The 27,026-nt window shown below is 42.6% G+C and overlaps 1 protein-coding gene across 1 annotated transcript; it reads left to right on the forward strand.

Moving 5' to 3' along the window:
* Positions 1-1,189: 1,189 nt before the first annotated feature.
* On the forward strand, positions 1,190-26,523 carry LOC138246428 (serine protease inhibitor swm-1-like). Its single transcript, XM_069201037.1, has 4 exons — positions 1,190-1,298; positions 11,667-11,719; positions 11,811-11,867; positions 25,829-26,523. The coding sequence occupies exons 2-4, from the start codon at positions 11,680-11,682 to the stop codon at positions 26,194-26,196; spliced, it is 465 nt and encodes a 154-aa protein (XP_069057138.1). The 5' UTR covers positions 1,190-1,298; positions 11,667-11,679; the 3' UTR covers positions 26,197-26,523.
* Positions 26,524-27,026: the final 503 nt, after the last annotated feature.

Here is a 27,026-nt window from a genome sequence, read left to right on the forward strand (position 1 = left end):
CCCTTGTCTTTCTCAACATGTTTTCCTTCCAAATGTAAAGCAATGTGTAAAAAAGACATCTATTTGAGAAATACCCTGTAATTCACATGCTAGTATGGGCACTCCGGAATTCAGAGATGTGCAAATAACCAGTGCTTCTCAACACCTTATCTTGTGCTCATTTTGGAAATACAAAGGTTTTCATGATACCTATTTTTCACTCTTTATATTTCAGCAAATGAGTGGCTGTATACCTGGTACAGAATGAAAACCCATTGCAAGGTGCAGCTCATTTATTGGCTCTGGGTACCTAGGGTTCTTGATGAACCTACAAGCCCTATATATCCCCGCAACCAGAAGAGTCCAGCAGACGTAATGGTATATTGCTTTCAAAAATCTGACATCGCAGGAAAACGTGTACAAAAATGGCTGTTTTTTTCACCTCAATTTAAATATGTTTTTATTTCAGCTATTATTTTCTGTAGGAAACCCTTGTAGGATCTACACAAATGACCCCTTGCTGAATTCAGCATTTTGACTACTTTTCAGAAATGTTTTGCTTTCTGAGATCCAGCATTGGTTTCACACCCATTTCTGTCACTAACTGGAAGGAGGCTGAAAGTACAAAAAATAGTAAAAATGGGGTAGGCCCCAGTAAAATGCCAAAATTGTGTGGAAAAATGTGTTTTTCTGATTCAAGTCTACCTGTTCCTGAAAGCTGGGAAGATGGTGATTCTAGCGCTGCAAACCCTTTGTTGATGCTATTTTCAGGGGAAAAACACAAGACACCTTCTGCAACCCTTTTTTCCCATCTTTTTTTTTTAAAACTAAATTTTTGCTGTTTTTTGGCTAATTTCTCGGGCTCCTTCAGGGTAACCCACAAAGTCTGGGTACAAATTTGACGTGGGTAGCGTCCGTGGACAAAAAGTTATGAGGGCCTAAGCGCAAACTGCTCCAAACAGCCAAAAAAAGGCTTGGCACCTGAGAAGGAAATCGATCCGATGGTTTCATGTACAGCAGAATAAGAGGGCGAGAATGTTTTGCAAAATAATATCATTGCAAAACAGGCACTCGTTCTAATTTGAATGAGTTATGTAACCACGTCCTGAGTAGACGTTCTGCAATAGTGAAAATTAAACTTCACCAAGCGGGCAGGTCTGCATAATTATGCAATCGTAAAAAAAAACAGATTTGCGTGTTGGGAGTTTCAGCGAGTGACCTACTTCTTGCTTTAAGAGCTGACACACTGGCCAGGGATCATCAGACTGAGTAAGCACAAGAACAAGAACACAGCTCATCTTTAGAACAAGGACAGAAAGGTATGTGATGGGAAGAGATCATTCTGTGCCATGATCTTTAAATGGGTGCATGTGTCAATGGACGAATACCTTGTGTAATTCAAGCAGTGTGGGTCATTCTGGGTATTAGCTGGTGAAATTTTTCTGGGGTCTAGAAATATCTTAAAAGAGAAGTCGGAAGTCTTTAAAATAAATGGGCACCCACCTGCTTATATAAGTTACAGACTAGAAGTATGATTTCAAGCACTGAAAGCAGCTGCAAAATTGAAATTCTTGCTTATGCCTCTCCCTCTGATGGCAGATTCTAAGGCCCTGTCACCAACCAGACTCACACATATACATCAGGTGGATTAGTGTGGTTTCTTCTTCACCACAGGTAGCTTATCGTTATTGCTTGGTATAACGGCCAACGCCAACCTAATTTGCTTCTAGGTATTTCTGTGACGGGTGAGACAAACAACATGGGAGGAAAAGGTGGTGGGGTCGTAGTTATAATGATATAAATATATTGTATCTACACTGGCAGTAATAGTGCCAGTGTAGGTATAGTTAAATCTATCTCCCTATAGGAAAGGAATGCTTGTTTTGTTGATATCTTTAGCGCAGTTCGACGAATCTGCATGAAATCTTTCAAAAAACAAATTTACTCACTTGACTTGAAATTGATGCCTTTAAAGCTGATCTGTCATGCATGGGCCAAGAAAGGGGGGGGGGGAATGCCCAAAAATAACAATTTCCAGCGTTCATTATTGTAGAAGACTTTGCTCACCATTATAGAAATTCAGGCCCAACTCTCCTGGAACCTCCAAGGCTGAAGGTAAGTGTGTGTGTGTGTGTGTGAGATCTTTTTAAATGAATGTTTGGTGCGTGCATGCATGTTTGAATGTTAATGACTGTTGTTAATTGGTGTGTGTGCATGCGTGTGTTTGTGAAAGAATGAGTGTGCGTGTGCTTCTCGTCCACCCCTATCCCTCCTAACTGCTGGCCACCACTGTAGAAATTCTCATTATTTGGTGTAAATTCCTTTGGTGGATTTCAGGGAAATTTCATTTTAAAGAGGTGCTTGGGATGGTCATGAAGGTGATTCTCTCTTACAAAAGTTGGTAATATCTGCACTATTGAGTTTCTGCTCGTAAGGGACTGAACAGTTAAAAGAAAAATCAAATCAGTTTGGCTAAGGGAACCTTTTCTCCTATTTACCAGTGGAGTCCTCATGTACCCTGACCCCCGCAATCTCATTGGGCAACCACATCTTATTAAAATAATGTTGGGTTGCCCAATACAATGCTCGGAGACTTGGGCCACATGTCCTGAAGAAAAGAACATATTAGGGAGTAGGTAGGATAGGGACACACTGACACTGTGACACCTGTAGGGGGGTGGGGGAGTTGTTGCCCAGATGGTCACCCTAGAGTCCATAATAACACAAGCATTTGCACTGCAATGGGTCTCATCTTTACTTGCGTTAGAGCTATTAGTGTTGTGAATTCCTACCTGGACCTTTCATGCCACATAAATTTTAAATGAAAAGAAAAATAGTTGGCATAAACGAGCAGATTCAAATGGCCATGGTGGCCATGAGCATGAGCACGAAGGAAAGGCACAAAAGGAAAAAGAAGTTCGCTTGCAATTAAACATATCAGCAAACATGCAAATATCCATGTAACAGGGCTGTTGTCCAAGGCAGTAACTAAGCTGCCCCAAGGAGGGACAAATGTAAAGTATTTACCAATGATAACGAAGGATTTTTGAAAGGCAAGCCAATGAACGAGTGATAGTGATGGGCATGTGGTAGGCATGGTTAAAAGCCTACAGAGAGATTACAGCACGTCTGAGCAATTGTGCGCTCAACATAAAAAAATGGGCTGTGGGTGCCAATGTACTCCCTACACTGCCTAGAACTCCTGGTTGGTTCTCTTGCACTCCACTATACAAACTTCCGACCCATTGTACTGCAGGGCACGTCAGGAAAACTTTCCCATGTGGAACAAGCTTTCATGACAGGAAAACTGTTGTACCTGGAAAAAATTAAATAAGGAAATGTGGGCCAGGTTTAAAACGTGAGCCTTCTGATCATTAATAATTATGGATTACAAACGTTGCAGGACTTCAATTCCGCCCTTACAAAGGTTTGGAAACAATTTCGACAAGTTCAAATAATTTGCTTTATTTAAATGCTGGAAATAAGTAAAAAAAGAAGCAAGTTAGAGAGTGCTAATCAAGAAGTATTCAATTCCAGAAGAATTAGCGAAAGGGAGTCCAAATTCCTTTTTCAGGTTTTCAAGGCAGTGCCACCATTTTGAAAGCCCTAATTGTAGTTTACACAAACGTGGCTCTAATTGCCAACTACTGCCAATGGAGAAAATGGAACCGTTCCCTATAGCTGAAGCATGTACTCATAGCCACATCAGGAAGACTTCATGGCACGCATTTACAATTTTTTCATGCAATGCAAAGCAGCGTTCAAATTTACTATGCTGCTTTGTCCAAGGATGAAACCACAGTGCTGAGCCCAATCTACATACTGACCTTCTAGTCATCCCCAGCGCTAGTGCTCAAACAAGGCTTTCTGCTATGGCACACAGGTGAAAGTTCATTGTCTAGTGTAGGATTGTATCCTTCTTGTACAATTCCTATGCATAAACAAACTTAGAAGTTCCCACATATTGAATGTGGGCTGTGCTGTTTTTTTTTTTTTTTTTTTACAAATGAGCACATTTCCCCTGAAACAAAGCACTGTCTAGTAGATCGGGCTTTGTGTAAAATTTTCAAAGATCTACCCGAGTAATCCCTCTTTGATGGCCCTTGTCAGCAGCGCGGAACAGAGAACAGTTGCATCTGCTGTGAGAAAAGAGCTAAAAACCCTTTGTGCTGGGCAGGAAACAGTGAGCACTATTTTGTGTCACTTTACATCACTTTTTGCCAGCACAAAAAAAATAGGACATCTCAGCGTTTCCCTTTAAGAGTGTCTTGTTTTAAAGTGCTTTAGTCTAACTTGTTCAACAGAAGTGAAGCAATTCAACAGCTGCATAACGCAACAGTTTCTCAAAGGGAACACTGTATTTTGTTGACATACAGGAATTATTTAAGAACATGGCTCATGCTTCTCTAGAAAAAGCTTTAAAGTGCATTTATATGTTTCTCATCATGCTCAAGTTTCTGTTGGTGTGAGAGGGTTATCCTGGGGTACAGATTTACAAGCCCCTAGCGCCGCCGGAGCGTCACTTTCAGTGACACTCTGATGGCACTTTTCAATGCACCATGTTTACAAGGAGGCGTTCAGCTATTCTTTGTGGCTTAACACCTCCTTGAACATATGCACCCCGATGCAATTTCCTGGAGCATGCAGGGGGTGTTGCTGTGGGTGTTCTGATACCCATTGCTTTTGACGTTGCCCCAGATTTACAAGAATGCGTAAATCTGAGGCGGCACCAAAAACTAACTCCATCCCAGGAGTGGCATTAGCAAGACGCAACGAGGAAGATAACTTTTATTCCTCCTCGTTTTTTGCTCTTTCGAAGGAGCAAAAGACCTTTAATAATTGTTTATATGCAGGAAGGTGCACATAAACAATCTGCCCCCTCAACGCAGACACGCTTGCACTATGGTGCATGGTGCAAGAATGCCTGCGTTGGCGCAGGCAACTTAATTCAGCTCTGGTGCAGGGGGAAACACCGGAGTGCGCCGTGTTCCTTCCTGTAATCCCTGTGTTTTGAAAAGTGACGCAGAGCGGCACAGGTAGTTTTGGTGCAGCACTGCCCACCGTCACTTTGTCATATATCTGGGCCTAAGGCCCCTTAATCTCCAAATAGTATTAGGTTTCTACATTTTGCAGTTATTTATTCGATATCTGAAATGTTTGACTTTCACATTGCACCCAAAAAAACCTGGTACAACTGTTAAAAGGGAAAATCTGCTGGAAATATGGCAGCCGGGCACACAAACTGCAGCTGTGCATGTTAGAACCCATTCTGTGCAGGAAAACTCAGAATGATTGTAATTGTGGACCTAGTATATAGCTCACCTGATGCTGTCTTCCTCGGATTACAGGTAACAATGCCTTTAGTATCTAATTTAAAGGTTTGAATGGAGGGTGTATCATCTGCCAGTGTGACGGAAGCAGTGTGAAGAGGGCAACATTAATTCCACTCCTTTTTATTGGAAGTGATCACTATGGCTTGAGGTTGTTACCACTGAGGTGGCCTCCACCATTATGATGGGAGATATCTTGGCGGGAAGCACAGCAGAGGCAGTTCCTGGATGCCACATGCATGAACTAGCTAAATGAATAAATATATCCATCTGGGGTTACAGTTGCAGTCCATAAAGGTACCAGCTCTCTTAGGGCACTCCATCATTAGATCCTTTAATTGAGCTGTATTTAGGCATGCATCCAAGGCGTGACCTCCATTCCGAGGCACTATGTGAATGTAAACAATAGATGTACTTTGTGATGAGTACACTAACACGATGCATAGTCATTTCCTGCTTATCAGAAGCTTGAATTCAAGCTAGAGGTTTGTGCAAGGAGATATATGTGAAAAATTTGAAATCCAAATCCCTGGCCTACCACAAAATCATCCCCCACCACCCTGAACCAATCATTCGTACGACCCTATATAGTTATTTAAGAAATGAGTAGAACCTCAAACTACCTCGAAATTACAGTAGTGAAATATCTACCTTATTTTTAATGTGCCCTTGATTTATTTTCCTATTATTAAGAAATATATGTATTATATAGTTTAGTTTTTTAAAGTAGTAGTTATTTTAATGTACTCATGTTTTGAATAGTGATTTGTCCTACTTTATTCTGTGGATTAGTTACATTTATTTAAATCTGTTGCTTTAAATGAAGAGTAAATCATAACATGCTAATTTGTATTGAATATATATTTGATTTAAAACTGATAAGTTTTGCGATCACTTAACGCAAGATAACACATGTCTATGTGGTGAACAAAGGTAACCCACTTTTTCTTTGTTTTTCAAACAATCACAAAATCATTGATCAACATTCCCCCTGGTACGCCCGGTCCTGGTCCCATTCATGACAAGTGCAGATAGATATCTCCCAGGCAGAAACCTACCGAGCATTCGTTCTGTTCTTTTCTGCCAGTTCAGAATGGACTTGGAGTGCTGGAGCTACTCCCATTGGGTGGTGATATTTTTCCTCATGGAGCCGTCTTGCACGTGGAGTGGTGTGGTCAGCGTTTCTGGATGATTCACATCCTTATGCTTGAGGGGCTTGCCGAAGGACACTTGGGCAGCAGATTTTTCCCTTGTGGCTGTAGTTTCCTCAAGAGCCCAGGTCTCTTAGTGGATGGCATTCTTGGTTCATCCCGGGCTGCCATTTGGGCAAGAACATGCGCTGCTGGTGCTCCAGCTACCTCTTCTAGGTATTGCCCGACATCTGGGAGGACGTGTATGTGATGCACAGGTGCACTGGGTGTTTGAAACACGCGGCTACGCTAATGAGTGTTTCTGGATGGTGGTGTGGTGTCCAGGAGCCTATATTTGGCCAGCCCCAGGGGTAAGTACCACATAGCAGTCGTTTCTTGCTGTTTCCGGCCCAATAGTGCCTTTTTGCTGTGGTTCCTCTCATGTTGCTGGGAATTGTTCCCAATGATTCCTTCTCCTGTGTCATGGACAAGCTTCATAAAAGTGCAAGCATGTGGAGGAGTCTACTTTTTCTTCTTCGTCCTCTTCTTCTCCATTCTCTTTCCGGAGCAAAGTGTCGCTGGGAGTGTGAGGATTCTAGGCTCAGGTGACTTATTGGGAAAACTCTGTTGGAAATGGAGGGGCTCTGGTCACTCTAAGGCTTGCCTCTCTGGCTCATCTTCACAGTCCTCTAGTTTGGATGAATAGGGGCCTGGTCCTGAGGAACAGAAGGATAAATACATTGCCCGTGATTTGGTGCTGGACTTAATTAGACATTTTAAGTCAAATATGGGGTTTCCTGATGAGGAGGTGTCGGATATGCCATCAGGTTTCCTCTTGCAGCAGTTTCAGAGTCTGGTGCCGCATAATGTCCCAGTGCTTCCAATATTTAATGAGGTCCTCAAGCGTGAATGGAGAGACCATAATGAGATCATGCTGTCACACTTTATGAGCAAACTGTATCCTTTGCAGTATTTTCAGAAGGATTTGCCAGACTCCTTTCAAATTGATTCCTTTGTGGCCGGTCTTGTGGGACAGACGTCCCTGGCTGAGGATGCGGTCATTAGGGATGCTGTTGATAAGCGGGAGAGTGCTTCTTTTTGCAAGGTATACTCTGGCTCTCATCAGGTACTTATGTGGCTCAGTTCCTCATTATAGACTTCAAGTCTTTGTATCGGTCACTCAATGATTCTTCTGATTGCTCTGTGGTTCTGGAGCAGATCAAGAAACAAGTGGAATATCTGTATGAAATCTCCTTTGGTGTGGTCCAGGCATCAGGGCTTTCAGGTGGGGCTTGTGTGGCTGCGTGCCATAATTTGTTTCTGAAAGACTGGAGGACTGATTCCATGCAGAAATCGTCTGCCCTTGGGGTGCCATTCCAGGGGAATGCACTGCGTGGGCAAGAGCTGGAGGATAAGTTGTGCAGACTTTTTAAGGAGAAGAAACATTCCTCCTTCCTAAAGTTGTCTTTGAAGTGCAAGTGCCCTTTTGCCCACCTTCTCATCATCAGTTTCCCAAGGCCTAGGGGAGGTTCTCCTCGGGAAGGGGGTCAGGATAGGCATGGGTGCTGCAAGCCTTGCGGACAGGGTATCAAATAGAGTTCAGCACAGTTCCTTTATTGTTGGGGGTCCTTTCAACTCCTTGGCCATTCCCAAAGGAGAAGCAGTTGGCCATGTCTCAAGGACTTTCCCTGCTCTTGCAGAAAACAGCCATTCACATGGTTCCTCCATTGCAGCAGGGCAGGGGTTTTACTCCATCATCTTTCTTGTGGCAAAATCTATGGACGGCTTCCATCTGGTTTCGGATTTGAAGGCCCTGAACAAGTTTGTCTTCCACCTTCCCTTCAAAATGGAGACTTTACAAATGATCATTCCTTTGGTGGTCAAGAGGCATTGGATGTGCACATTGGATCTGCAGGAGGCCTACTCACATGTGCCAATCCATCCTCACTTCCAGCAGTTGCTGAAGCTCTGTATTCAGGAGATGCATTGCCAGTTTCTGATGCTGCTATTCAGCTTTTGGTCAGCTCAGCGGGTCTTCACCAAGGTGTTGACTCTGCTGGTAGCGTGTCTCAATCTCCAGAACATCCACCCATACCCCTATCTGGATGATTGGCTGCTCCATGCACCATCAATGGAGCAGCTTCATCACAGCTTGCAGGTGGTGTGTTGAGCTCTCAGGGATCATGGGTTTCTTCTGAACCTGCCAAAGTGCCAGTTGGAACCTTTTCATGACCTAACTTTCATAGGGGCTCAGTTTTGGACCAACCTCAACAAGGGTATTCCTTCCTCCTATAAGGGCCTCGATGTTGCAATCAATGGTGAGGGAAGCATTGGTCAGTGCCTCTTTGCCAGTTTGCAGCTGGTTGAGGCTGTTGGGACACATGACAGTAGCATTGTTCACTGTTCCCTAGACGTGCTTTCAACTTCTGCCTCTTGTGGATTCGCCTGCTTTTCTGTTGGAATCTGTATTACATGGACTGGGACCAGCGGGTTCAGCTGCTACCAGTAATCCTCCCGGACCTGCACTGGGGGATGGTTCTGAACAATCTGCTGAGGGGGGTTCCTTTACAACTAGATCCTCCGCTGGTCCTCACTACGGACACCAGTGCCATTGTTTGGGTTGCCACCCTAGGGGAATGGTCTCTACAAGCTTGTTGGTCTCTTCAGGAAAGCAGGCCTTATTCCAATTGGAGAGAACTCATGGCAGTCTACAGGGCAATCATGGGGTTTAATATGGTCCTGTTGGGTCACAATTTGGTGGGCTGATCAGACAACCACGTGACTGTTGCTTATTTGAATAATAAAGGTGGGATCCACTCCAATTCTCTCAATGCTGTGTATCTGGCTCCTTTTCAGTGGGGGGAGTGCCATCTTCAGTCTCTGGTGGCTGTTTATGTCAGGGGGTGGGCAATATGGTGGTGGATGCACTCAGTCAGTGTTTCCTCCCTTTCAAGAACTGTCTCTCACCAGGAAGGTGCTTTTGAAGGTGGGCAAGAAGATTGGTGTGTCTTTCCTGGAATTATCTGCTTCCTGGCACAATATGCAGGTTCCCAGGTTTTGTGCCCGCTCATGACAGAAGGGGGCTTTGGAGGTGGATGCTCTGTCCTGTCCTCACCATCTGTTGTACACCATTCCCCAGATTGCTGTGATTCTCCGGTTCCTGGTCTGTCTGCTGAGGGAGTCCAGGATGGTGGTTGTGGTGGGCCTCAGATGATTCAGTTCCCCAGTCTCAAGTTGTGGGTCTTTAGTTGATGCCTTGCTCCCCCTCTCCTCTACGGTCTCTTCCACCACTGGCCCTTCAGAGGCTTCATCTGTTGGGGTGGAGGTTAAGAGATGGGGATTGCAGCTCAAGGGAGTCCCCAGCTACTTAGCAGTGGCTAGCCAGCAGTCTCAACAAGCTTCCACTTGTCCTTTGAGAGGCATTGAGGTCATTTTCAGCACTGGTGTGATTCTTTGAAATTGTCCCACCTAGATTGCTCCTTGACAGATGTCTTGCAGTTCTTGTGGGAGGGTTTTGGAAAATGATTGGCAGTGTTACTCTGAGGGCACAGCAGGGGAACCTGGCTGATGTTGATGATTTGCTGTCACAACTGTTGCAAGGCTTTTCTCATTACAGCCCCTTGGTTAAGCCCTTGTTTCCCTTTTGGCATTTCCCTCTAGTGTTGAAAGCTTTGTTGACTGCACCTTTTGAATCTTTGGAAATTGCAGATATTACTTTTTGTTACATTTAAGGCTGTATTTCTCGTTGCCATCACTTTGGCTAGGCGGCTGGGGAAGCTGGGGGCTCTGATTGCTCAGTAGCCCTTTTTGTCATTTTCTGCTGACTGGGTGGTCCTGAGATTGGATTCCTCCTTAGTGCCGAAGGTGGCTTCACAGTTTCATAAGTCACAGGAGGCCTTGGGAGTTGGTTCCGGGCTTTTCTGGGGAGGTTTTTCGGGCCTTGTTGGATGTGAAGAGGGCTTTGCAGATATATCTTGAGTGGACATGGCCTTTTTGAAGGTCAGACTCTTTGTTTGTCTGGTGGATGAAGCAGGTTATTGAGCTGGCTTACTCTTTGACTGGGTCTCCTCCTCCAGTGGGGGTGCAGGGGTGCTCTACTTAGGGAGTGCCGGCTTCATGGGCTGAATTACAGGGGCTGTCCATTGCCTAAGTGTGTCCTTCAATACCCTTGTGAGGCATTATTTTCTCCAGAATGTGCTGGGTGGTGAGGATACTTTTGGTTTTGGGGTCCTGCAGGCTGTACGCCCCTAAATGTGTCTTTTTCCCTCTGTTTAATAAATCACTTTTGAGTGCCGCTAATGGTGTGGTGTCCTTTTGTTATGTGTGTGGTGCATGAAGGCTGGTTTCCTGGCTTTGGTATTCTTCACTTGTCCTGAATGAGATGAGGACAGGGGGACCAAGAGATAATTTCCTATTACTTACCAGTAACCATCATTACTCCTGGAACCTCTTGGCCTCCCGAACAGCCCGCCTTCATGTTGGAGTTGGGTATGTACTGGATAAGTACTCCCTGTGGGAGGGGGTGGGGTATGGTCCTAGCATTTCTTATGTTCTTTTTATCTGCCTGGGAGAGATCTATATCCATTGTCATAAATGAGACGAGGACGCAGGACCAGGAGTAATGAAGATTTACGGTAAGTAATAGGAGATTCTACATCCCTTTTTTTCCCTGTTTAAATAAATACAGGTGTTTGAGTACTTTTAGATAATGTTAAATGCATGAAATAGTTTTAAATAACAGTGAGGTAAAGTAATTGGTACGTCAAAATTATTTAGTTAAAGCTTTGGAAGTGTTGACATGATAGAAGTTGAAGTTATGAGGTCCCACCCACATGGTAACTTCAAGTATCAGATTCCTCCATTCTGTTCTTTAGGGGATCTCAGTTATACCAGTGTGCTTACTTAGAGCTATGTGGTATATCTCCCCTTTCTACTAAATTTAAAGAGATGTGGAAATTCTCAACCTTACCATGAAGTTGATTGTAGCAACATGTAAGGCAATGCACTCAAAATCTAAACCCAGGGTTTATACCACCCAGTCATGTTGTTTGCTCATCAGGGTATTACCCCTAGGTTTGAAAAAGACCCTGTTATAAATCACATTCTTTTTATTTTTTCTGCTATATATCTTCCTCTATGACACACTTCATAACTCTTCTCCTAGATGTCATTACATCCAACTTTGTCATGTATAAACATTCAGCTCATCAGTATTGTTTGCTTATAGATCCAAAAAGAGGATGACAGGCTCCAGCTCATCTCCACTGCTACTGAGGCAGGGTGAGTATTGCATAAAGAAGCATTTGTGCCAAATCACAGGGGATGAGAATGAATTCTCACAAGTCAATAAATTCTGCTTTCATCTTTTCAGCTCTGTCTGTCCTCTTTATGAGTCTACTTGTGGCCCCTCATCTAACTCTAGCAGATGGTAAGAACCAATGCTTTTTGAAATTCTTGGCACCAGCATGCATGAGAAGTGAAAACAATTGCTGAACAATTGTCCTATTTTTCAAACAGTTTTTCCATCAAAACCCCAGCAGAGACTTTGTGATATCTAAGAGGAAGGTGGTGAAAAGAAAATGTCGATATCTATGTTTCAGAGCATGTAGCATAACTTAATAACTTCCTAAAATTGAAAGAAGTATCCAAAGAAGTAATTACACTTCTAAATAAGCATTTGCAATGCAATGGATCTTGCGTTTGCTCAAGTTAAAGCTATTAGCGCTGTAAACTCCTAACCAGACTTGGCACACAAACTGAAAATGAAAAGTAAAACAGTTTCACATAATTAAACAGACTTTTCTTGCCACATAAAGTGAAAATGAAAGGTAAAACAGTTTCACTTAAGCTTATTTCATTTTGTTAGAAAAGTGGAAGTACATTTTTATGTAGCGGAGATTAGGATAAATGCGTTTTAGATTTTAAAAAGGCACACACCAAAACTAGGATCCAGCTATTCATAGCCCTAGATGTATAGTGTCTGTCTTGATTCCAGAAAACAAGGTTTAGCCTGTATCCACAGCAAGAATCTGAAAGCTATCCCTGAAAGAGGTGGATCAGCCACTATCCAAATTTGGGACAAACTCCCCTGATTATCTTGTGCGCGTAAAGTATGGAGGTGTCTATCGTACAAGACAACCATGAGACCCCAGGTAGTTGAAGATAGCGAAGATGGACACCCTAGTATTTTTGGATATTTGATATGTTTGTAATAATAATAGTCTGCAACACCATCAAGTGTCAGCTTTGGAGTTCCATGAGCAGTGCTCTGATCTAGCTCAGCAATAAAGTTTTTCCCTTTACGGCCACCTGGCTTTTCCTGCCAGCACAAAAGCTAAAAGAAAGTTCATCAGACCATCTGCTCTAAATATGTCAGCCAGTAAAGGCACACCAGCAGAAATATGATTGCCCCCCCAACTCTCAGCAGCATGTGCGGAGCATTAGTTTGGTTGACATGACCCCCAAAGACCTGGGCTTTTTTTCAGTGCCCCCTCCGCTTTTTGCCCCCATTTGCAACTACTAGATACTGGTATGTGACTCTTAGGGTGCCCTGGGCTCTACTAACCAGACCCAGGGCCTGTGCTCTGATTTACAGCATATGCAAATTAGGCACAGTTGTAAGTGGCATGAACACCTACCTATTAGTCACTAGTACATAATAGTGCATGAGCATTGCAGTGGGGCCTGGTGTCATTTTAAAGGTAGCCTTGCTTTGCAGGCTGATTTTAAAAGTAAATTATATGCAATTCGACTTTGGAATTAAAGGTAATTCCAAAGTCTTTACCTACCTTATTTTTGCATATGTCACCCTTAATGTCTCCTCTAAGAGCCCCTGGGGTATGGTGCCTTGTAACTAAAAGTAGGTATGTGATACAAAATGTTTTATATGCCCTGGTGAGTGAGAAACTGCTGATTTCATTTTCCCCCATTGTAGAACAGTGGCTCCTTAGCTAATATTGGAAAATGTTATGAAAGTATAGCCTTTACTGGAAATGGGATGCCATTTCCATTGTTGGACTTAAAATAATGGACCAAATCCAAACATTTGCCACTGTTAGATTTATTCTAACTATGACAGAAAATACGTTATAGTACTTTCTTTTCTGTAAGACAAAATCCAGCTCTCCAGCTGTCTTTCTCTGGTTGGCCAACCTCTACCAAGCTGAGCCAGGGCTGCCTTAATGAGGTGTGAAATGGCCTACATTGAGACAATGTGACATCTGGAAGGTGGAGATCTGCATGTTGTGGAGCAACAGGCAGGAAAGGAGCCGGGTAGCCAAACTGGTCTTAAAATGGAAACTGACAGGACACAGGTTCACCCCTTCTACCTGTCACCCCAGCCAGATGGGAGCCCCAGTAATGAGATTAGCAGAAGTAATGGACTGGGGTGTTTAGGGAAATAAGCCACACCATTAGGATGGCTTACCCAGATCCTGAACTCAAGGGGAGATTTTCTCCATCTTGGAGTTTGGAATAATAGTGCTTTATGAGATTGATTTTTTCCACACTTTGCAGGACGTTGTCACCCTAGAGGGTGGCACCCTGCACCCCATTGGTCAGGAGGGCCCCCTGCTTGCCAGCCCAGGAGGACTGGAAAAATATGGGACAGTTGCCGAGCAACTCAGATCACTGCCTGCAACTACCAGAAGAAGACGGGTGATCTACACCCTAAAGGACTGCCGCCTGGAAGACTGCATTTGCTGCACTCTGTGGGACGACAGTCTTAAAGACTTTGCCTGGCTGCAAGACGTGAAGGAGTGGACTCCTTGAAAGCAGCAGGTTGAAAGAGGTCCACCTGCACCATCTCCACCAACAAGACCCCAGCTGGACAGTCTCCACCTTCCTTTTAAGGAGTTGTTAGGTGCATTCCGAGAAACATAGTTCCAAAACCACAAGGACCATCTAAAACCTTCTAGACCCTTGGATTTGTGTTGTGGGCTCCCAAAGAACCTCAACTGGAAAGTACAAGAAGAAGGAGGACTGCCTGCTGAATTCTTGGACTGGACAAGAGAGGAATTCACTCTTAAGGACTTCAACTGCTGCACAGTTTAGTCTTCAGCTCAAAAAGGGTTTGGCTTGCTTCTAAAGGATTCAGGAATGGACTCCCTGTATTCAGTTGACTTTTAAGGATTTGGCTAGGTGCATTAGCAACTCAGAGATTCTGGAACCTTCTATTGGGCTTGTGGACCACTTTCCTGCATCAATAAATGCTTCTGGAAGTAAGTGTAAATGTGGTACATCACAGGTGGCTGGAACTCATGACTGTGTCCCGGTCCAGCACAACCTTTTTGTAATTCTTTGAGCACTATTTGCTCCTAGTTTTACTTTTAATCTTTAGAAATTCACATCTCTGGGTCCTTACCTTGAATTTTATCCCTTTTGATGTTACTTTTGATGTTACTTTACTCATAAAATGTTTCCTGTTTTAATAAACTGGTTTTGGGTGTTTCGTGTGTGTTGTGTCTTACTTTTTTAATGAATTGGTGCTTTTAACTGCTTTATACACCTGTCTCTAAAGTTAAGCCTGCCTATTCATTGCTAGCTACCAAACACTGAGCAGGGGATTAATTCACTGAGACCTTGACTGGACCTTGTATTGTGATGGTGACCTTATCACTAGTGGTGGGTACTCATCATCCCCTACTAATAAACCCCTTTCCAAGATCCAAGAGGAGTACTCTTCCCACCCATCTGCACCAGACCAAAGACCTCCCTACCTTAAGGAAACTTTTCAAGACATGGCTGTTCGAGCAGCAGCAGCACTATCCACCCCTTTTTCCCCCTCCCCTCCTCAGCACCTTGAGACCCTCACAAGTGAGTAGTGCGCTTTACAAATTCCTGATTGATTGATTGAAGTGCTGTGCATGTGAAACCTAAAACATAACACACCTGAATAACACAACAACACAGTGAAATGGAATGCAAACATAGCACAAAAGTATACCAAAGAACATAATCACATTACTATATAACAGCACTGCAAAAGAGCACACATAACAAAACAGGTAAAAATAAAGCAAAAAAAATCATGACTGAACACAGCAAAATAGAAAAACACAGCACCAAAGCACAGTAACACAATAAAACATAACAGCACAACATAACAAACTCCATCTACCTACCATCTACCTTTAGCACTAACTGATTTGTATCAAGTGCCATTTACTTTCCTATACACATTATACCCCAGAGTGTAAGCTTTATTTGGACATTGTTAAGTTTGACACATGAAAAACTGAAAAAAATGAGTTATCCCTAAATCACATGGGAATGCGCCTGTAACATATTCATTTTACTATCATAGGAACAGCCCTATACCCGCTCTGCAGAGTGGAGCATTCACTTTGTCAGGGCTACTTAAGATTATGTGGGATGGAGGACCACATTATGCAGCAAGTTTATCTATGTTATGGTGAAAGCATTATGTGGTACATTCTATGGCTAAAATAAATACTTTTGGTAAAATTGCAAATTATGTGGTGTATTTTATGGCTAGAAACAATGCTTTTGGCAAAATCTGAAAATTGCATTTATATGTGGATATTTATGTGGCAAATGAAGCCAATCCGTAAAAACATGGTGAATGCTGTAGTGATAACATTAGATAATCCAATGGCCTCACCATTTCCAATTTTTGTAATCAACAATTTGTTTAAGAAAGTAAAAATAAGCTAAATCTTCTAATTCAAAAGAATCTCAATTGCTAGCTGCAGTTTTACGAAACAGCTCTTTCAAGCTCACTGCCCCCAAAATATACCTGTAATACAGAAATACATAACGGAATCATTTACAATATGGTCCCATGGACCCCACACCTCATTAAACTCCACTGGTTCCTAATATACAAATGAACAGTCTTCAGACTCCTCAAACACACATCCAAAACCTCATACAACATTGACCACACCCACAAATTTCCCCTAATTAATCAGACATTTCCACTCAGCAGGACTGCCACTCACACACACCTTCTGCGCACTCAGAAACAGATCCGTTGGTAATGCCTTCTCCCACCTCGCTCCTTAAGCCTCTTTAGTTATTGAATTCTGCAAGAACTCTTCACATAGCCATGGCACTGGCTCGGCACATACAGCTCATGATCAGTATCAGGGTACCCTCTGAATGAGTTGTGTGCTATACAATTACACATAACATAACATAAACCAGGGTCTTCACATGGTAAATGGATAAATCCTTATTACATTTTCTCATCACAATTGATGGAACAGTCACCAATAGCATGGATTCATCCTGTACTCTGATATCTTGTATGTTATTGTCTACCAATACTCTTGACTGTAGAAACACATTCTATTCTGAAACTGTAGTCTTGTAAGCCTAAAATCAATTTTGCTATATATCTACGACTAAGACTAAAGATTTGTGGGTTTTCTCTTCTTTGGAGAAATGGCAATCTGCAGGGATAACATTTGAAATGGTTTATGGAATAAAAGCAGACTAACACTTCTTTTTCTACTGTGGAATAATTTTATTCAGTATCTGTGAGGGAGCTAGAAGCAAAAACATTTTTTTCTGTTCCTTCAAAGTTTTGAGATAAGGTAAACTGAGGACTTTGTTACTAGTGTTGGTGGTGGGTACAGTTTTAAGGCTGAACATTGAAATTGTCTATTTTGGGGGCATTAATAATGGCAGTCTTTATTGAAATTGTTATGGTGCTCTGTAGATTATCCAAATGAGGGCCTTCTGTGAACAGGGATCTTAGTGGGTGAACTAAGTCTGAAAAACTTCTCACATATTTGTATATAGACTCTAAGAAACCCGAAAAATGTTTTTACTTTATCCCTGAAGGAATGAGGTGGTGCATTCCTTACTACATTAACTAAACTCAGTCTGTGGTTAACCTCTTCACTTGGAATGGAGTGTTTGAGATACTGGACAGATGTCACACCCATCTTAGATTTTTTCTTTCTTAATGAACAGTTCTGCTTTTTTAGGTTGGGTATTACTTCTGTTAGTCTGTTATTATGTTATTTTTCGCGGCCTCATAGAGCAGGATATCATCTTGGAAACACATGACTTAGTGCAAATCTTGTAGTGCATTCTGCATCACTCTATGGAATACAGCAGCCACTGATCCAAAAGGAATCCTATGGAATCTATGTGTTTGAAAAGAGTGGTAAAAGATGTAGCATATTTAGGGCCAGATATACAAAAATGCAATTTTGCATTTCTTAATTAGCAACATCATAGAAATCGCTATTTAAGAAATGCAAAATGCTATGTACAGAGATACTGATTTTCTTTAGCGATTCCTACAAAGTTGAAATCGCTATAAGGAAATCGGTATTAAGAAATCCCATTGCATTTTAGTCAATGGACTGGTTTTGCATTTCCTAAATAGCGATTTCTTATTGGGAAATTGCTATTTATGAATTGCAAAACCAGGGATGGCAAAGGGTGTACCCAAAAAAATAAGGGCACACCTGTAGAGCACATATATGCCTAAGTGTCATGTGTGTGCACTATTGTGATTTAAAAAAAACAAAAAACCCCATGGAATGATTTTTTTAAATTGCACCTGGTTACCACTGATTTCACGTCGGTGGTAGTTGCATCTCCCAAATGCCCTCGAGGCATATAGGAAATGCTTTGTACATTAAAATAGGAATCACAAATAGGAAATTCCTATTTCCTATTCTGGGAATCACAAAATGCGATTTCTACAGGGTAGAAATCGCAGTTTGTGATTTCTTTAAGGCCTTTGTACATAAGTGCCATTTTGCACTTCTTGACAATCCTAAATACTGATTTGGACCATTAAGAAAAGCAATAGGGCTTTGTACATCTGTACCACAGGCTCTGGACATAATGCTACATAGTAATATTTTCTACTGCAATACTTAACATCATTTATAACATTCAACATTTTGTTGATTATCGGTAGAGGATGCCTATCCATGCATATGTTGGGATTTAAGTACCTTAAGTCTCACAATGACATATTTTGTCCTCCTTGTTCTTAGTTGTGATGACTATTGGGGCAAGTCATTCCAAGCTCTTGCTTTTTTCTGTAACCTCCTGCATTTCTAGTGTATTTAATTATCTGTTTAGGTTATCCCTCATAAGCAATGGAATAGAAAGTACTTTATTCGCCACAAGAACTGTGTCAGACCTTCACTTAATCTTGTGGACAAAATGGTTTTAGTACCCACAACTTTTCAGAGAATACTTTGGGGAATTCATCACACACATTCCTACCTACAATAGACCATTTAAACAACACCACCTGCTCTTTGTTGTTTGGGTGGGACAAGAAAAATGCCCAGATCCTTTTGATGGTTCCAACCCAGTAGATTTGAACCTTGTTTTGTTATCTAGACTTTTCCAAACATAGACCTATCCTTAATATATTTGTGCATGCTTAAGATTCAGTTTAATGATATAGGTCTTTGTTGTATTCCCCCAAGTTTCTGTCAGATGGTTCTAGTGTGTATGTCCTTCCACCATCATGAATAATGCTACATGTACAGTATGTCACTTTACTATCATTTTTCATAGAGTTCATATGGAAGACTGTTTTGGCTCTTTCTTCTTTTTCTTCTAATATAATAACATGAACACTTTTGTTTGCTGATTCTCTACAAACCTTAGCAATGTGGCCACTTCTGTTGTATTTTCTTCAAATCACCCCATGTGCAGGATATTTGGAGTTATTCCCTAGGTGATTACTGTTTCCACACCTAAAACATTTAAGTTTCTCTGACTGTACTTTCAGCTTTTGCACATGTACTTCTCCTGTTTTACACTCCTCTCTAGCACTGGTAAGATTATGCACCACACTCTATAGCAGTGAGCTCAACAAGATTAGCAATGGCAATGGCCCCTCCAAAATTGGTATAAAGTGCGTGTTAGACCTGGGATCCTTGGTGGGGTTTTCCCCTAACTTTTTGCCTTCAGACCTCCTATTTCTGCTGACTTTATTTGTGCTGGCCTCAGTACACTGCACACTTTAACACTGTTAACCATTGATAAAGTGCTTGTGCTATCTCCTTTAATCATGGTAACATTGGCTTTTTCCCGGTTGGCATATTTAATGTATTTGTAAGTCTGTAGTAAGGTGGTAATATATGTACCAAGGGCCTGTAAATACATACTACTTTGTGTCTCAGGCCTGCCATTGCAGCCTGCAAGTACAGTTTTAAACTGACAATTTGACTTGGCAAAATAAACCTTTTGCCAGTCCCAAGCCTTCCTTTTCAGTACATTTTAGTCACCCCTAAGGTAGGCCCTGGACAGCCTCAAGCACCAAGTGAAGTGTGTTTAAGAAGTTGGACATGTACTTTTAAGTCTTACAGGTCCTGGTAGTGAAAAACTCTTAATTGTATTTTAGCTACTCTAAGGCCAGCTTTCCTATAAGACACAATTGGTATTACCTTAGTATATTTAGTATGTGCAAACCAAATTGAAACAGGTAACTCCTGTTTGTTGTTGCTGGAATTTCAATTTAAAATCATAAATTGTGGTGTAGTTGGATTTCAAATTACAATTCTGAAAATGCTACTTTTAGAATGTTAGCATTTACTTGGATTAGCTGTTTGATGCCTGCAGCACATCTCTAGAACACATGACTGGGTGTGTGTGACAGTTGAGCTTTGTGTATTCCTACTAGACAGCCACACACACTGGGGAGCTTTGATGTGACTGGATGGGCCATCACTGCCAGGATAGGAGGAAGTGGCTGAGCCCAGCCCCGCTTACACTGGAATAGGCTGTGTTCTGTCTTAATCACAAATGGTTGCATACCCTATCTAGTTAGTCTTAAGCCAGAGCCAGGAAGGCAGGACATCTTTGCACTTCATCGGCATCCGTCTAGAAGCTTCTCCTCAATTCAAATGTGCAACTAGGAATAAACACTATACCTCTGACACTAATTCTTCAGTATACTTCTGGTCCTGTGGATACTTTGCCATGAAGAAGGCCTGCTGTGCTGCTGAACAGACTTCTACTCTGCTGGAATGCTGCTCTGAAGGAGCTGCTGCCCAGCTGTGATGAGCTGATGTCTGCTTCCCTCTCCCCCTGGGTGAGAAGGACTAGACCTTTATCTCTTGAACCCAAAAGCCAAAGTGACTCCAAGGGCTAGATGGCTAGCATTCTGATCTGAAGGCTCAGTGACACAACAGGTTTCCAACAAACTTGCATCTGCACCTGGACTCTGCCATCTGTGAGTCTACCCTTCCATGTGGTGCCAGTCTAGTTCTGGGCCATTCAAAGTGTGCTTAAGGTGCTGTGACAGCCTCTGTGGTACCAACGGAACTGACACATCCCTTCTGATGTATGTTGCAAACCTGTGCAGAACTGAGTCATCACTGCTGCTGCATAGATTGGACCTATTGCAAAGACTAACATCGCATTGCACCATCACCCTGACTGTACGACGCATCCTCAGTGCAGGCCCTCACATTCTCATCTAGTAGAGTCTCGACAATGATACTGGACTCCACATCACAGTCTTGCAGCTCTGCAGAACTGACATATCACCCCAGCTGTGCACTGCTTCCTCAACACTGGACTTTGCTTTGTAAACCCTGTTGATGGGTCCCTCGATAAACAATGCAGGCCCTCGTATTGCAGCCTCACCGCATCTCAGTACGCTTTGACTGTGTGATACATCTTTGCCGAAGACCTTTGCAATGCTCCACAAACCAAAATTTAACTTACCATGTTCAGTGGGTCTAACTGGGTCCCTGTAGCTGGCCCATACTCCATTGCAGTCAACCAGAACTTGTGCCTTTGTCCTGGTCCAGGGCAACCAGATATCCATAGTTGGCTCTTTGTTCTTTTGTTCTATTAATTGGATTTTTGTCAGTTTGGTCTTGCTTTATTTATTAAAGAAAGTACTATAGCCCATATTTATACTCTGTTTGCGCCGGATTTGCGTTATTTATTTTGGCGCAGGTTCGGTGCAAACTTAACTCCATATTTATACTTTGGCACTAGACCCATCTAGCGCCAAAGTTATGGAGTTTGAGTCATTTTGTGTATGTGAAAACCTACCTTGCAATAATGACATGCAAGGTAGGCGTTCCCGTGCAAAAAATGACTCTAAGGCATGTGTACCTCATTTAACCTCAGGCGTCAAAATGATGCACAGGAGGAGGCGGGCCTTAAAACATGGCCTCGAGCCAGATTTGCACCGTTTTTTAACGCATGGGTCAGGGCAGGAGTTAAGGGACCTGTGGGCTCATTTCCATGGTGGGAGATCATGATAGCAGTCCACAGGTGCCCTTCCCTGCACCCAGGGACATACCCTGCCACCCTCGCCCACCCCTGGAGGACACCCATGGATGGGGGGGGCATCCACGGTGAGTGCAGGTAAGTGCAGGTAAGTATAATTTTATTTTTTTATTAAGTGGTATAGGGGGACCTAACTTGGACCCCCCTACATGCCACTGTGCCCAATGGCCATGCCCAGGGGACACAAGTCCCCTGGGCATGGCCATTGGGCAGAGGGGCATGACTCCTGTCTTTGCTAAGACAGGAGTCATTTCCATGGGGGTTGTGCAACAAAAAATGGGGCTAGTCAGGTTAGAAACAATATTTTTGACTCTAACATGACTTGCACCATTCTTTGGAGCACAACCCCGAGTCTTCCCTTCGCCTCCGCTGCCCGGTTACTGGCATTTATTTTGACACTAACCAGGCCGCAGCGCCGGCTAACGTCATTCCATAAATAAGGTGCCCGGCTGGTGTGTTGGAATGGCGTTAGCTGGCGGTAAACTTATTGAAGCAAATTTGCGCTAGCACTGATTTGAGTCAAAAAGTATAAATATGGGCCTATATTTCTAACTCAGTAAGCCTGACTGCTCTGTGCCAAGCTACCGGATGGTTGGGCACAGGTTGATTTAGGGCTGGTTTGTGCCTTACCCTGACAAGGACTGTGGTTGCTGCTCGGCTACTTCTCCTACCCCATGTAACCAGAAACCCCATTTCTCACGGGCCAAATACATTCTCTTGAATTGTATGGTCATTGATTCATATGACAAGTTGATCTCTAATGAATGAATGTTCAAAATCATAAGTAGTAGAGAAGAATCTAAGAACACCAGCATTATTTGTAACTTGTGCACATTTACCCTGGGCTCTTCTGAAGAATTGATGCCTCTCTAGTCCTACATTGATTTTTTCACTAAAATTGTTCTCCCAATATTTCTAATGTAGCCTGGTAGACATCCAGTTTTGCCTCCTCTTCTTCATCTACTATATTTATGAAAGTATTTTTTACCCTGCATGCCCAAATTATTTAGCAGTATATGCTGTTGGCATACAGAAGTTAACGTTTTTCCTCGTTCCCATGGTAGCTCAGGCTTACCAATATCATTTAGGAAAGGTAGAGGCTGGTTCTAGCTGGCAGAAGCCATTAAAAAGGATTCAGTGACCAGAGTAGAGTAATAGTATAAAGCAATTTAGCACAATTAGCAACACAAGTATATTTATGTACTGAAAACGTTTGTGCAAATACAATACAATTGTAATCTTTAACATGTACATGTACAGTAGTGCTGTCAAGGACGTAAAGTGCTATAAAGTGCCTGGAAGCACCGAAAGCGCCTCACACAGCAGATATCACAAATCTTTACCCATCATTCCCATGGTTGCTCAGGCTTACCAATATCATTTAGGAAAGGCAGAGGCTGGTTCTAGCTGGCAGAAGTTATTAAAAAGGATTCAGAATAGAGCAATAGTATAAGGGATCTAAAGCAATTTAGCACAATTAGCAACACAAGTTTATTCATGTACTGAAAACATTTGTGCATATACCATGCAATTGTTCTCTTATACATGTACTATAAATAATATTGTCAAGAACGTAAAGTGCTATAAAGTGCCTGGAAGCACTGAAGGCTCCTCACACAGCCGATATCACAAGGAGGGCTGTTGGAATCCTGTAGATGGCACTCGGGAGTGCAGTAGACCTCCTGAGGATCAAGGGTCTTCATACCAGCAAATACTTCTCTAGAGTCATAGGAGTTACTACCGCCATTCGACTGGGGAAACGAGAGTCCTCAAACTGCCTCACAGCACAAAAAAAAACACTGAGGAGGCCATGGGAGGTACTACCTCAGTGAGAGTTCTTGAAAGGGCACCACTCATGGAGTGATGGGCTGCTCAAAATTCCACCCCAAAGCAGAGCTAGGACAGTTCGTGACAATATCGTTTCAAAGACAGCAGAAACCAGTTCAAGCCCAGAGTGACACTTACTCTGAGGGAAAGCTGGATGGAGGACCGGGTCCAGATCTGTGTTAAAGCAAGGAGCACTGCTCAAACTGAGGAGTGCAGGGCCAAGAGCTATGCCTTCTTTAGTTTAATGACCCAGTGGCATAGGCACTGTCGTAACACGAATGTTTGCACTCCAAATAGACACAGTGGGAAAATTTGGTAATAAGCTGTACAGAAACCTTGGATAAATGTACAGTACCTCAGTCGCTGCAATAGAGGCACTCCATGAGACTCGTAGAGCTCACCCTCACATGAATTAGTCTTCTACTGCCACTGTGCAACAGTCTTACAGTACAGATCCGAGCAGGCCTGGAGGCGAGAGTTCATAACCTCAAAGGGGAACACAAGCTGCTGCCCTTTGAGCAGTATCCCTTCCTCGTCTCCACTAAAGGAAGATCAACACAGGGATGAGGTAAGTTCTAAATCTATTGAGACGCCAACAAGGTATGTCTCCAGTGTCGCCTGAAAGGGCATCTCACAAAAGAGTCACCAACATGCGAAACAGGATATAGGTGGAATGTTCCACATGAAGCTTAAGAAGGAGGGAGGGGAGAGAAAGGAGAAGAAAAGAAAGAGAATTTTATATATAGAGGCATAATCGACAGGGACATGTTTCTGGGTGAGATACTAACCTCTGATGAAATGTAATCCATGCTGCCCTCACAATGTTTGATTTTTGGCATATCTGTATTTATCAAAGTCTTTTAGTCGTTTTACTTTTTTTTAATCATTTCTTATTAACTTGTGGCCATGATGTGTAGATAAATTAAGCCTCCTGAGGGGTCATGATGCTTCATTTGCGTCTCCTTGCCTACTGTGATTGCCCTTGCCAACGAATTGCCCTTCTAAGTTTCTATGCAGCTGAGCCTTGATGGTTTTTAGCTGTTTGATGTCACCCAATCTGCAGCTATCAATTTAAGGCCCAGATTTAAGAGGGCCTAGCACCTCCTTGTGCCATAATAGCATAATTTTTATTATGCTAATATGGCACAATAAGGCCAAATTAGCTGTGCCAGATTTACAAAGTGGTGGAATGCATGCATTGTGCCACTTTGTAACTCCTTCCACCACATTATGCCTGTGCCAGGCATAATGTATGCAAGGGGGGTGTTCCTCCGTTCAGGGGACAGCAAAAATTGGTGTTAAAAGGAGGCACACCATTATTTAAAAGGGGCCTCTTTACTTTTCAGGATTAGCGCCAACATTTATTGTGCTTATCCTGAAAAGTACAACAGTAGCGCTAAAAATGTTGATACTCTTGCCCCTACCCTGCACCATGGTGCACTGTATATTAAATATGTTGCACACATGGTGGAGGTAGTGGGGAGCAAGGGGCCACAAGAAAAGTGGCGCTAATTGTAATGTAGCACCACTTTTCTTAAATCTGGCCTTAAATCTTCAAGGAACAAAACAAGTCTGCTCATATGCTGTAAAAATTATACAGTGTAACTAAAGACCAAAGGGGCAGATTTACAAGCCCCTAGTGCCTCCCTGCACCACATTAACATCATTACGTTAATGTGGCATTAAGGAGGCATTTTTGCCACGCCATATTTGCAAAGGGGGGCAATGCATGCATTGTGCCACTTTGAAACCTATTGGGCCGCATAATGTGTGCATGGGGGCAGTTCCGGCACTGGGAGGCCCAAAAAAATGGTGCAGTGAAATCTACAATATTTCACTGCACCATTTTTTCTGTCATCTTGAAATCAGTGGGCCTCCCAGCACCTTGATGCACTAACATCAACATTTTCGACGCAAGTGCAGCAAAGTGCAAAAATAGCGTAACAGTTTTTGATGCTATTGACCTGACGACCGCCATGGTGCACAGTATTGTAAATACGGAGCACCCATGGTGTCGTTAGGTGGGGCAGGGGCGACACAAGAAAACTGGCGCATCAGTGCTGATGCACCACTTTCTTGTAAATCTGCCCCCAAGTGTCAATTAATGAAAGATATAGAGGAAAGCGGTGTATAAAGAAGCTTTCAAAGAACAAGATGGAAAACTACTTTTTAGTAAACTGTGTCCAAACAAGGATGAAAGAATGATAATGTGATAGGGAAAGGAAATAGAGTGGGGTATACAGAAAAAGGAGCTATCAAATCTGTGCTACAAATCATACTTAAATTGCAGTTTTTGTCTCTCAACAGATGTCGTCTGCCCAGCCAATAGCTCAGTTCGGTGCCAGAGGACCTGCCGAGCAACCTGTGAGGAACTCAACCAAATTAACATCCCTGTCTGCACAAAAATCTGCACAACGGGCTGTGAATGCAATGAGGGTTACATTTTTAAAACCAGTGAAAAGAAGGAGTGTGTGCGCTATGACCAGTGCCAGGTTAAGTGCCCAGACCTCATGCATTACGAACCGTGTCCACCTAATCCTCATGCAACCTGTGAGAAGCCCGAAGAGACCTCCAGCACACCACAAAGATGTGACCCCTGGTGCGTCTGCAATAAGGGCTACGTGTACCGCTCTAATCAAGATCGCACATGTGTGCCCAAGGAAAAGTGCCCCTGAAACACACAAAATTAATAATGTCAGCTGTCAGTCCAAATCACTGAGGTGTACTTTTATAATTAACTGCCTTTTAGTTGCTGATCTGAAGGGTTTGCAGAACATCACTACAAATAATCCAATCCACTAACGTAGCTTCTCCCATTTTACGTCTATCATCGCCATATTTCGAAAATTGTAGATGCTTTTTATTTTCACAAGAATTGTCTTGCATTGCATTTGTAAACATTTTCTTCAATGTGATTTTTTTCTTTTTATCCTACCTTGTGAATCCCTTCTTCAATATGTATCATATTATCTGCTTATAAAAATATTCTACTTTTGTCTAAATATGGTGTGATACTTTATGTTATTTCGTCTTTAACTGTTTTGCTGTTTGCTTGGCTTATTACAGTCATCACATCATTCATGTTCGTCTGTGATTCGTCAGCGAAAGTGAGTTGAATGTGACCTGTTAGCCCTCTTTTTGTTTTGCAGGCCAGCTTCTGTAGACAAGTCTATGTTCTCCTAGCCTTCCAGGGAAGAGTCAAGGTTCCCTTAACCTTCCATGGACTTTACCTATACTCGCAATTATGTCCTTGTCAGAAATTGGGATGCTTTGGGAGAGAGTGACCCCTACTAATTTAACAACCGCAATCCAGTTATGTCAAAAGTACCGTTTTAAGAGAATCAACACTGTGTAGCTATACAACTGCCAATACCCAGAGATGTGCATGATAACTTCAAGCAGTACTAACAAGTTTGAAGTAAAGAACATATGCAATAAAATTCTTGCACAAATTTAGAATAGTGGAATACACTACATTGAAGAAAACCATAGATAAGACTTTTTA

This window comes from Pleurodeles waltl, chromosome 7 (assembly GCF_031143425.1).
Source record: "Pleurodeles waltl isolate 20211129_DDA chromosome 7, aPleWal1.hap1.20221129, whole genome shotgun sequence".
NCBI classification, from domain to species: Eukaryota; Metazoa; Chordata; class Amphibia; order Caudata; family Salamandridae; genus Pleurodeles; species Pleurodeles waltl.

Excerpts from the sequence above, each read along its gene's own strand:
- LOC138246428 (XM_069201037.1), top strand. The coding sequence starts at position 11,680 with ATGACAGGCTCCAGCTCATCTCCACTGCTACTGAGGCAGG. Across the intron at positions 11,720-11,810 it reads TCCACTGCTACTGAGGCAGG|CTCTGTCTGTCCTCTTTATG; the intron begins GTGAGTATTGCA and ends TCATCTTTTCAG. Across the intron at positions 11,868-25,828 it reads TCATCTAACTCTAGCAGATG|ATGTCGTCTGCCCAGCCAAT; the intron begins GTAAGAACCAAT and ends GTCTCTCAACAG.